Genomic DNA, 12861 nt, shown 5'->3' with positions numbered 1-12861 from the left:
TGGTCCACAACTCGGGACATATCATCAGAGTGGGGCTGAAGCAGCCCGATATACGCAGCGAAGCATATCAGCGGTCCAACAGCCACAGGCAAGGTTGGGAACAGTCGTAACTCTTACCTGATCTCCTTTTTTTGAAAAACAACAAATAAGCAAGTGTGAGTACAAACGTACTCAGCAGCCCACCTTCACCCGCGGAATGGGGAAATCAGATATAATACATGGAATATCTGGAGCTCAATATATTTTGTAGAAACAACAATATTTTATGCAGGATTGTTTTGTAAAACATTTTGTATTTTGCAAAGCGCATCCTCTCCCAAAGGAGCAAGAAGTTTTTCAATATAGAACAAAATTCCCTGGACTAAACCATCCAGGTATCTCAGCAGTTTCCCACTGGTTTTCATTTTCAAAAACAGCTACTGGACTTATCGTCCACCATAGCTCACGGCTCAACCGCCGGACCTTTTAAAAACCATTTTTCTCAAACGCACCTTTTTTTGAAAACAAAATATTAATTGCCATACCATACCAGACTCGTCCATTCCTGTGGACACGGACTATTCGAATAGGTTTTCAAACTCTGCGCAGAGGTGTACACTTTACCCACTAGTCCGGTTTCTGCGATCTCACCGTCGTGAGACCCGAATGCTGAATCTCTTTCTTTCCTCGCACGTCCTAACCTTAACGGTTATACCGGAAGGAGTCAGGCCACCGCCATGCCCAAACCGGACAAAACATTCCCCCTCCTTATCCTCCCGGTGCTCCCCAGCCTTCATAACCCTGGGGTTGGACCGTACAAGTTCAGATTGAGTGACTGCCCACACAGTCTCGAGTGGTTGTACTTATCATGAGTACGGTAGTGAAGGATGACAAACCGGTCCTTATGTGAGGGGACAATCCTTCTGCTCACGACTAAACCAGCTGAGCCATCACCTTAGTCCCTCCCCTAAACCAAGGAGTCCCTGATAATCCCACTCACAAGGTGATAAGGGTGAAAACCCTTCATCATACACATTTTGAAAAGCATTGTCTTTTGAAAACTTACACCTTTTCTCAAATCATTTGTAACAAATATATCAAGGATTGATTGCGGCAAGAGGCTTGGGTGGCCATAATAACTTGTCTCAAAATCATATCATGCTTAAAATAACAAGCTGATGGTTGTAGTTGAAAAATCATAGGTAATTTATGCATCAAAGGGATCCAGTGAGCTTGCCGTGCTTATCCTTCGAAGGGGAAAGGAGAGCTCGCGGAACTGGCTTCTGGCTCCACCAACTGGCGTAGACTTGAAGACTTGGCCTCCACGAGACGTCACGAACGCTCTGATAACTATGCAACATGAACAAGCAAACATACAAACCAGCAAGTATACCAACAAATATTTAGTATAGTGGTCAAAATAGCGATACATGGATGGGTAGAGTCTTGAGTAGAATCTATGTCATGTGGTGTTGTGATATTACTGGTGGTGGAGCGGAGGTGCTTACCAGGAGGGTGGACTGGAGGCGAAGCGACACTATGCGTGTAGCCGGCAGAGCGGAGTAACTGAGTGGGTGAGGGTGTTTGCCTTGGCTGAGGGTGTTGAGTGTGTGTGGAGAGGGAGAGGGTAGCTGGGTGTATTTATAGCTGGGTGTATGTGGTGTAGCACAGTGAAGTTCACTGTTGGTGAGAATAGTGACGAATGAATCGTCTGACTTAGTATGAACATTAGAGTTATAGGCAGAATATGGGACAAGAGCATTTTGGGAGTTTTCTGGAATATGGACCATGCTTAAGGGATGACATGGTTGGATAGGGAATAGTTTGATAAGAATTTAGAAATAAGAATGACTGAAATCTGAGTTTGGATGGAGGAGTTTTGGATTTTATAATCATAAGGAGAAAAAGAAAGGAAAGGAATATTCTTGGAATATTCTAGAATTTGAATATTTAGAGATATTTGGAAACTCAAAAATACAAATGTATTTTTGAGCGGGGTGCGAGGAATTAGTTTTGGGCTTTTCTTGGGCAGAGGTTTATGTTGGTGGAAACTGTTCCTACCTATTGTGTCACATCAGACAGCAGTGAGGCGAGACCCAAATAGCTGGAATGTTGTGGTATTCTGGTCCGAGTGGGATGTGGTATCTTGGGCCAGGTTTTATAGGATTGAAGACGTATCCATACAAACTTGGTTTGCCTTTCTTTTTGAAAGTCTGGCTTGAAAGAATCCCAAAGTTAAGCGTGCTCAACTTGGAGAAATCTAGGATGGGTGACCAGATGGGAAGTTCCCTACTGGAATGAAAATCACAGTCACCGGAGTTCGTATGACTGGAATATGGGTCTGGCTGGTCTTAGGTGGACTGGACAGCATGATGGGTGAGTAGTTGAAATTTGGGGTGATCGGATGATCGATGAATAGTAACAATGAATAGTAACGGTGAATAGTAATGGTGAATAGTGATGGTGAATAGTTTGTATGAACGACCGATGAACGATGAATAGTGACGATGAACGAACGATGAATAGGAACTATGAACGAACGATGAACGATCGAATGATCGAACGAACGAACGATAGGAATTTCGGCAGCATAACGGCAGGAAAAAGATTATTTTGGACAAACAAACGGACGAACGATCGAACGATCGGACGAACGGACGAACGAACCATGAACGATCGGACGAACGAACGAACAAACTAAGAACAGGGGGACGAACGATCGAAGAACGACCGAACGATCCTTGTGCTAGTGTGTGCTTGTGTGTGAGGTGGAGTGGGAGTGGGCGTGTGGGTGTGGGGGGAGGGAGTTGTCATGAAATGGCTTGGGGTGGGATGAGAGGAGGCCCTTGCCCCTCTATTTATAGCCATGGTGGGGGATTAGGGGGAGGGATGAGAGGATTAGTGGGAGATTAGCATGGATTTGTCTTATATGAGTGAGATTAGCTTGTAGAGCTCACCGTATGACACTGGAGGCATACGTATACGTATGAGCATGAGAAAAGTTTTGAAGAAAATATTTGCGGAGACTTCAAAAATGATTCTGAAGGTATTTCTGAGGAGGAAAATACTTGGAGATATATTGGTGGAATATTTGGGCAGTATTTCTAGAAAGAACTTGAAGGGGATTACTCGGGAAATATCTGGGCGGTATTTCTGGTAGAATTTGAGGGGGATCACTGGAGAAATATCCGGGCAGTATTTCTGAAAAGAAATTGAGGGTGATCACTGGGGAAATGTTTGTAGGATATTTTGAGGAGGATTTTGGAGAGAATATAGAGCACTATAATTTATTTGTTGATATCAACTTGCAAACAAACATTTTGAAATGAAATTTGAAATTCATTTTGAATTTAGAGCGAGTTTGAGAAAATTTCAAGATTTGAATTTTTGGGATGCTACAAATCTACCCCACTTAAAAGGAATCTCGTCCTCGAGATTCGGCTTAGAAGGGTTATGGGTATAGCTTTACTTCAGCTACATATCTTCACTTTGCAGACTCTTCGAGGATATGGGACTTCAACAAAATCTGGCCCTTGCAGAGCATCTGGTTGCTGATTGCAAACGCTGATTCTGGCTACTCAAAGATCATCTTCAGGCTTCTAGGTTTCGCTTGGCAGCTAGCTTATTGAGGAAGCATCGATGCCAACACACAAACCTTTCTCTTGCGAACTCCCACATGGATTCCTCCTTGATTAGTCTTCTAGTGCTTCATCAACAAAACTTGGGTGACCACTTCTCATCCAGAAACTTACATGCTTGGATGATCGGGTCCTCCACAAGCTTGCTACAGGCCTTCTTCTTTTTCTCCATAGCAGGAACCTTACTGGAACACTACCCCACTTAAAAAGAATGAGGGTAGATCTCTTGAATCTTGGGGATTTGAAGTCCTTGAAGTACCTCATAACAACGGTGTTACGGGGCCTTCTTCTGCTGTTGCTGCTTGAGCAGGCTGTGGAGAAATGATTGACACAGGGTTGATTCTGGGAGAACCTTCTTCTTATCTTCTTTTCACTATCTTCTTTTCACTTTTCACTTCACTTCTCACTTTTCACTGCCTCTTTCTTTCTCTTTGCTCTTCCCACTCGAGGATTCTATCGAAGAGTATTACCATCATACAGAGGAGGAAACCGAAGATGTTGAACCATGTACAACAGTCTTCCACCCAAGAATCACCAAGCATTGTGATCTTAGGGGCGAGGGAGTGGGAAATCGGGTTGCTTGCGATTTGGCAGAGGGGATTTATCTGGAGTGTGCTTCGCTTTGAGCGAGATGGGAGTTGAGGGAGCTGGTGGGGGGTTTTACAGGCGAGCGGCATGCAAGGTGGTGCTCGAGGTGCGGAGTGGCGGTGATGGAGCAGGTGCCACGCGTCAGAAAACATGACAAGGGGAGGGGGGAGCATGTTGCCGGCGACGATGGTGGCGGTGGGTGCGCTGCAAAGGGGGTGTGGGGCGGTGGTAGTGCGCTGCAAAGGGGGGTGGGCGTCGGTAGTGCGCTGCAAAGGGGGCGTGGGCGGTGGTACTAGTGCGCATGGAGGCGGGCACGCGTGCGGGGGCACGGGTGAGTGGTTGGGTCAATGACCCTGATGTTTGTGGTCTCTGGTTCCAAGAATCTTTGCCTCTCTGTATGGTAATAACTCCTTCTGTCCTCTTTCCTGCTCACTTTGACTCAGGGGTAGTGTTTTGATTCTCGTGGTCGGTCCTTTTGACTGAGCGGCTGGATAGGTTCCTTCTGTAGCTTATTCCAGGCTTCAAGGGTAAGCTTCCTGGTATCTTCTTGGGTAAGGTGCTTTTCTCTTGAGATGGGTTAAGATGAGAATGGAAGCATAAGGTGAGGATTAGATCTAATTTGTGATTTATGTTTTTAGAGAAAACCTCTCTTAAAAAGAAAGAAAACACATAAGTTCAGCAATTATAAGCACAAACAAATCAAATGTTTTGAATAAGGGAAGAATAGAGTTTTTCCAAAGCACGGACTACTCAGATTCGGGGGCTAAGCATAACTACTATTGCTTGGTTCCTGAATTGAGAACTATGTTAAATGCGACTTATGATCACTAACGTTAAAGCATCACATATGCACTCAAAAGGGGAGAAAACATCAAGCGAAATTCATTTTGAAATGCCCTAGGGGGCCACACAATTAGAGTTTTGCAAAACACGAGTCTACACGATTACCTCTCATACATGCAGGGCTCTAGCCAAAGTGAAGAAAAACTTCACTACCCAATGCATGCAGAGTACTGGGCATAACTAACTTTAGACCAGGCAGCTTCTCTTCTGGCGAGGCTGGCAACCTTCAATCTGAGACATCTCCTGGATGGGTCAAGAGGGAGCTGATGTTGATGACTTCTTCTGGCGGTGACTGAGATGGCAGCACGGGGTCGAACTCTTCTTCAAGCTGGACTGGCTCTTGTAGTTCCTCAGAGGGCGGCGATGCTGGCGGGGTGCTTGCAGCTTCTTCCTTGACTTCAAGGGATGGTGTTGGAATCTTCTTCATGGTAAGGGGCTCAAACAACTCCGGCGGGGGATCTTGGGAGGATTCAGGGTGCTCTTGCTTATCCATAGCCTGAGGGAAGACTGGAATTCCTTCCAAGACTATGGCACCTTCCGGGAGTTCCCAAGACTTCTTCTCTCCTCTGATAGAGACCAGGTGACCTTCAAGAATCTGGGGGTATTCAGCTCTGATGGGTTGAACAAGGTTGGATAAAGCAGGCTCTTGGATCCGCAGGGCTCTACGTTGGTTATGGGTTACCAAGTAGGCCTTCATCAGCTTCTGGACATGCTCATCCTTGGCTTGCTTCAGGGCTTCAACAGCAATGACTTCACGACTTTCCAAGGCAGCTACACGGGCTTGAGCTGAGGTGAGATCCACATGGAGCTTACGGTTGAGCTTCTCTTCATCTTCTGCTCGGGCAATCATCTGACGGTGGTGTCGAGCCAAGAAATCATACTGCGCATCCAGGGTGAGCAGGTAGGTAGTGAGGTACACGACTATGGGGTCATCCTCAAGCAGCTGCTGCTCTTCCAATGCACGCATCCTAGCCATCCAAACGGGACGGTCTCTCTGAAAGGGTGGAAAGAATCTGAGCGGTGTGTCGGCCACTTCTTCTTCATAGATCTGACACAGGGCCCTCAATGCCTTGTGGGCAACGACTTGGCAGGTGTCTTTGAATCTGTGCCTAGCACCAGTGACACTCCATTCCACATGGTGCGGACTGGATCCAGTGTATACAGTCACGACACACTTCTCTGTGCCATGCTCGATGAATTCATGACCATCATACTCTGGCTGGCTCCTGATTCCGAGGTGGACTGTGCATGCTCTCAGCAACTTGGGAAAACCATCTTCATTCTGGCAAAAGCTGGTTTGGCACTGAACCTCCATCTGACTTCTGAGAGAAGGAAAGGGGGAAAACATTTTTGAAATGAAGGGATGAGAGCAAGAATTCTTTTAAGAAAATAGTTTTAACTCAAAAAAACTTTTGATCAGGCTAAGGGTTACGTCCTGCGGCCAACCTAACAGCTCTGATACCACCTGAAGCGTCCCCAATCCTCTAGGACTCAAATGTGATACAATTACTAGTCCCAGGAGGCTAGTAAACACATTTATACATCAGATGATTACAGATCTGCTTAAACGATACAAACCTATAAAGGTGGTGAACAACTTTAAGAGTTGGTCCACAACTCGGGACATATCATCAGAGTGGGGCTGAAGCAGCCCGATATACGCAGCGAAGCAATTCAGCGGTCCAACAGCCACAGGCAAGGTTGGGAACAGTCGTAACTCTTACCTGATCTCCTTTTTCTGAAAAACAACAAATAAGCAAGGGTGAGTACAAACGTACTCAGCAGCCCACATTCACCCGCGGAATGAGGAAATCAGATATAATGCATGGAATATCTGGAGCTCAAGATATTTTGCAGAAACAACAATATTTTATGCAGGGTTGTTTTGTAAAACATTTTGTATTTTGCAAAGCGCATCCTCTCCCAAAGGAGCAAGAAGTTTTTCAATATAGAACAAAAACCCCTGGACTAAACCATCCAGGTATCTCAGCAGTTTCCCACTGGTTTTCATTTTCAAAAACAGCTACTGGACTTCCCGTCCACCATAGCTCACGGCTCAACCGCCGGACCTTTTAAAAACCATTTTTCTCAAACGTACCCTTTTTTGAAAACAAAACATTAATTGCCATACCATACTAGACTCGTCCATTCCTGTGGACACGGACTATTCGAATAGGTTTTCAAACTCTCCGCAGAGGTGTACACTTTACCCACTAGTCCGGTTTCTGCGATCTCACCGTCGTGAGAACCGAATGCCGAATCTCTTTCTTTCCTCGCACGTCCTAACCTTAACGGTTATACCGGAAGGAGTCAGGCCACCGCCATGCCCAAACCGGACAAAACATTCCCCCTCCTTATCCTCCCGGTGCTCCCCAGCCTTCATAACCCTGGGGTTGGACCGTACAAGTTTAGATTGAGTGATTGCCCACACAGTATCGAGTGGTTGTACTTATCATGAGTACAGTAGTGAAGGATGACAAACCGGTCCTTATGTGAGGGGACAATCCTTCTGCTCACGCCTAAACCAGCTGAGCCATCACCTTAGGCCCTCCCCTAAACCAGGGAGTCCCTAATTATCCCACTCACAAGGTGATAAGGGTGAAAACCCTTCATCATACACATTTTGAAAAGCATTTTTTCTTTTGAAAACTTACACCTTTTCTCAAATCATTTGTAACAAATATATCAAGGATTGATTGCGGCAAGCAGCTTGGGTGGCCATAATAACTTGTCTCAAAATCATATCATGCATAAAATAACAGGCTGATGGTTGTGGTTGAAAAATCATAGGTAATTTATGCATCAAAGGGATCCAGTGAGCTTGCCGTGCTTATCGGGCGAAGGGGGAAGGAGAGCTCGCGGAACTGCCTTCTGGCTCCACCGCCTGGCGTAGACTTGCAGACCTGGCCTCCACGAGACGGCACGAACGCTCCGATAACTATGCAACATGAACAAGTAAACATACAAACCTGCAAGTATACCAACAAATATTTAGTATAGTGGTCAAAATAGCGATACATGGATGGGTAGAGTCTTGAGTAGAATCTGTGTCATGTGGTGTTGTGATATTACTGGTGGTGGAGCGGAGGTGCTTACCAGGAGGGTGGACTGGAGGCGAAGCGACACTATGCGTGTAGCCGGCAGAGCGGAGTAACTGAGTGGGTGGGGGTGTTTGCCTTGGCTGAGGGTGTTGAGTGTGTGTGGAGAGGGAGAGGGTAGCTGGGTGTATTTATAGCTGGGTGTATGTGGTGTAGCACAGTGAAGTTCACTGTTGGTGAGAATAGTGACGAATGAATCGTCTGACTTAGTATGAACATGAGAGTTATAGGCAGAATATGGGACAAGAGTATTTTGGGAGTTTTCTGGAATATGGACCATGCTTAAGGGATGACATGGTTGGATAGGGAATAGTTTGATAAGAATTTAGAAACAAGAATGACTGAAATCTGAGTTTGGATGGAGGAGTTTTGGATTTTATAATCATAAGGAGAAAAAGAAAGGAAAGGAATATTCTTGGAATATTCTAGAATTTGAATATTTAGAGATATTTGGAAACTCAAAAATACAAATGTATTTTTGAGCGGGGTGCGAGGAATTATTTTTGGGCTTTTCTTGGGCAGAGGTTTATGTTGGTGGAAACTGTTCCTACCTACTGTGTCACATCAGACAGCAGTGAGGCGGGACCCAAATAGCTGGAATGTTGTGGTATTCTGGTCCGAGTGGGCTGTGGTATCTTGGGCCAGGTTTTATAGGATTGAAGACGTATCCATACAAACTTGGTTTGCCTTTCTTTTTGGAAGTCTGGCTTGAAAGAATCCCAAAGTTAAGCGTGCTCAACTTGGAGAAATCTGGGATGGGTGACCAGATGAGAAGTTCCCTACTAGAATGAAAATCACAGTCACCGGAGTTCGTATGACTGGAATATGGGTCTGGCTGGTCTTAGGTGGACTGGACAGCATGATGGGTGAGTAGTTGAAATTTGGGGTGATCGGATGATCGATGAATAGTAACGATGAATAGTAACGGTGAATAGTGATGGTGAATAGTTTGTATGAACGAACGATGAACGATGAATAGTGACGATGAACGAACGATGAATAGGAACTATGAACGAACGATGAACGAACGAAAGATCGGAATTTCGGCAGCATAACGGCAGGAAAAAGATTATTTTGGACAAACGAACGGACGAACGATCGAACGATCAGACGTACGGACGAACAAACCATGAACGATCGGACGAACGATCGAACGATCGGACGAACGAACGAACAAACTAAGAACAGAGGGACGAACGATCGAAGAACGACCGAATGATCCTTGTGCTAGTGTGTGCTTGTGTGGGAGGTGGAGTGGGAGTGGGCATGTGGGTGTGGGGGGGAGGGAGTTGCCATGAAATGGCTTGGGGTGGGATGAGAGGAGGCCCTTGCCCCTCTATTTATAGGCATGGTGGGGGGATTAGGGGGAGGGATGAGAGAATTAGTGGGAGGATGAGAGGATTAGTGGGAGATTAGCATGGATTTGTCTTATATGAGTGAGATTAGCTTGTAGAGCTCACCGTATGACACTGGAGGCATACGTATACGTATGAGCATGAGAAAAGTTTTGAAGAAAATATTTGCGAAGACTTCAAAAATGATTCTGAAGGTATTTTTGAGGAGTAAAATACTTGGAGATATATTGGTGGAATATTTGGGCAGTATTTCTGGAAAGAACTTGAAGGGGATTACTCGGGAAATATCTGGGCGGTATTTCTGGAAGAATTTGAGGGGGATCACTGGAGAAATATCTGGGCAGTATTTCTGAAAAGAAATTGAGGGTGATCACTGGGGAAACATTTGTAGGATATTTTGAGGAGGATTTTGGAGAGAATATAGACCACTATAATTTATTTGTTGATATCAACTTGCAAACAAACATTTTGAAATGAAATTTGAAATTCATTTTGAATTTAGAGCGAGTTTGAGAAAATTTCAAGATTTGAATTTTTGGGATGCTACACATACCTGGCACGCCACTGTTGAAGTGTGACAGTCCCTGTAACAAGGTCAATATCACCAGAAAGATTCGACGAGGGTCTCTTGGAGCGCTAGTCTACTATCTACCATGGCATAGGGGCCTAGCCTGGTTGTAACAGGATAATAATACCCAAAAGCATTGACAATATCTTTATTGTGGTACTCAAGAAAAATAGGGAAAATTTTCCTACTATGATATTTATTATTTTTGACGACTTAATTATGTGAGTTGGAGGATCACAAATTAGCTCAAGGTGTGCTAGGAATGGCCAAGAGAGTCCTCACACATGAGCTGCACTTTGATTTATAGCCCACCTCACAATTCTAACCGTTATGTGCTTGAAGCACACATTCTGCGCATACGCGGATGGTCCGCGCCCTACGACCGGACAGTCCGCCGTACAAGTAAAGGCTATAATTCTCGTTTGAAACATGTTAGTGCTGTCAGAACAAGTCATGTCCGGACAGTCCACCAACCATGGCCGGACTGTCCGAGACCTGGCAATTTAAAACACCATAGCACTAAGAAAGTTGATTTACACTAGCGGATAGTCCTCCCTTTAGGGCCAGACGGTCCACGCCTAGGAGTTAGTACTAGTCGAGTTAAAACCTCGGATAGTCCGTAGTTCAAACAGCCAAAAACACACAGTCCCTTCTCAAATCCAATTTGGCACCTGCGGACGGTTCGCCTACCCCGACCGAACTATCCACATAAACACACATGGACTTGTGCAAACTTAGGTTCTCTCTAGTCAGGACTGTGGACCATTCGGGTGCCCTAGAAAGAAGCAGTCATACATAATGCCCATAATTGCGACGACCACCATTGGATATAGCAAGATTATGTCCGACAACCAACTGTACCGCCAGACATAAGCGTAGTCCGACAACCAATTCTACCGACCGACAACCATGCATCTAGGCTCGTTAGAACCAGTTTATAATATATATTGATACTAATTATGCTACAATGTATAGTTTATATATAGTTAATATATTTGGAGTCCTGTGCTTCCAATAACTAGAGGAAGCCCTGACCCAACAATGCCATCTGGTTCAGCCGCATCAAGTTTGGGTGGCTATAAAAACACCCTAGGCTTCCAGCCATTAGTTTTTAGCGGTGACCGCGGTTCCCTCGGGCGTGCAAGCGGTGGAGATATCGGGGGCGGGCGGCGGTGGTGCCCCGAGGTGGGTGACCCACGCCGACGCTCCCGAGGCAGCGGGCAGGCAGCGGTGGTTCTCCCCTAAGACTGAGTGATGGCGACGCTCCAGAGGCGGGCGGGCAAGCGGCGACGGCAGTCCCGAGTCGAACGAGTGGCGGCGTCGCACCCTAGGCTCGGTGGTAACGGTGATTGTGCGAGGCACGATAGGCTTCGGCAGTGACGGTGGTGGCCATGGGACACGCGGGTAGCTCCGACGGGTGCGTGAGGCGCGGTCGTCTCCAGCGGTGGTGGCCACATGAGGCGTGGTTGGCTCCGGTGTCCTTCGATGACCAACTCCTTCGATCTGATGGCCTCGGCGGCGGCGTCCTCCGATGACCTCCTCCAATTCTTTGTTTATGCATGCGGCTGTTGGTTGAGCCCATACTAATTTTTCATTAATTATGATGTACGGTGTAGGTGTTTATGCAACTTTATGTAACGATTTATGTTTTGCATGATATCAGCCATCTAGCTTTTGTGTATTTGCTATGGGAACGAAAATACCATTCAAAATTTGTGTGCATGCAATGGAAACTCTCATGACCTACCATAATTTTCGGATCTACATAAAAATAGGAACCATATGCCTATACCTATTGCTTACCATATTTTTCAGATCTACCAAAAATAGGACCACATGCATGTGTCTATTGGTGGACGCGCCTGTATGCATGTTCCTGGTGGAAGGACGACATACAATCACGTACATATTTTTATGTCACTTGTATGCATATCTATGCCAACATCAATATGTTATCAACAACTTTCCTGTTGGATCGATATTTTACGCTCATAACTGCAGATTTTTATGCTCAATAGTGAAGTTTTTACACTTGAACCTAGAGATGCGTCCACCAATGAACTGCATGGCAGATTTTTATGTAGTGTACCGCATTGCATAAATACTTACACCGTGTAGCATAATTAGCATCAGTATTTTAGCATACACTGTTTCTAACGAGCCTAGCTACATGGCTATTGGAGCGATCCAATATTTATGTAGGAAAATAAAGCATTTAAATAACATTTTTTGTTTTCATGCATGCCAATTCAATTTCCTTTGATCGCACATTTCCGCCATTCTAAATGATGAGGACATCACCTGCAACATGAGTACGACTATACCAGCAGCACCTCCACATCAAGCGCCACTTCCTTCATTAGCTGGGCCAATCACTCGGGCCCGTGCCAGAGATCCTAACTTCGTCATGCTACTGAAGAATGAGGGCCCAGAAGAATAGACGACCAGCCCAACTACGGCCCATAGTGGACGACCTAGGGTTGGCCGCCACTAGGGGTTGCGCCATCTCTCTCTATTTATCCAGGAGCTGCGCCTCCTTTGTTCTTTGAGTTTTGTTTTACGTTAGCTTTAGCTACTCTCGAACACGCGCAAATCAGCGCTGTCTTCATGTATTCAGAACTCCACCCTCGAGTAATAGATTAGATTGCTCGCATCTTTTTCTTGTTCATTCTTCGATTGCGCACTGGAAACGATCTTCGTGATCAGGCCGATCTCGCATCAGCAAGGTCGGTAACCACAAGGAGTTGGTTCAGCGATTGCATTGGCGCCTCGGGCTTGCTCGTCGTAGTCGG

General features: G+C 45.6%; 1 protein-coding gene across 1 annotated transcript; it reads left to right on the top strand.

Moving 5' to 3' along the window:
- The first annotated feature begins 11179 nt into the window (after positions 1 to 11179).
- On the top strand, positions 11180 to 11728 carry LOC100276164 (uncharacterized). The gene has a single exon (NM_001363877.1). It carries the CDS (start codon positions 11461 to 11463, stop codon positions 11602 to 11604), a length of 144 nt encoding a protein of 47 aa, NP_001350806.1. The 5' UTR covers positions 11180 to 11460; the 3' UTR covers positions 11605 to 11728.
- The last annotated feature ends 1133 nt before the right edge of the window (positions 11729 to 12861 follow it).

The sequence above is a fragment of the Zea mays genome, chromosome 8 (assembly GCF_902167145.1).
Source record: "Zea mays cultivar B73 chromosome 8, Zm-B73-REFERENCE-NAM-5.0, whole genome shotgun sequence".
Taxonomy (NCBI): domain Eukaryota; kingdom Viridiplantae; phylum Streptophyta; class Magnoliopsida; order Poales; family Poaceae; genus Zea; species Zea mays.
Note: the sequence above shows the minus strand (reverse complement) of the source record. Positions and strands in the feature narration are given on the sequence as shown.

Excerpts from the sequence above, each read along its gene's own strand:
- LOC100276164 (NM_001363877.1), top strand. The coding sequence starts at position 11,461 with ATGGGACACGCGGGTAGCTCCGACGGGTGCGTGAGGCGCGGTCGTCTC.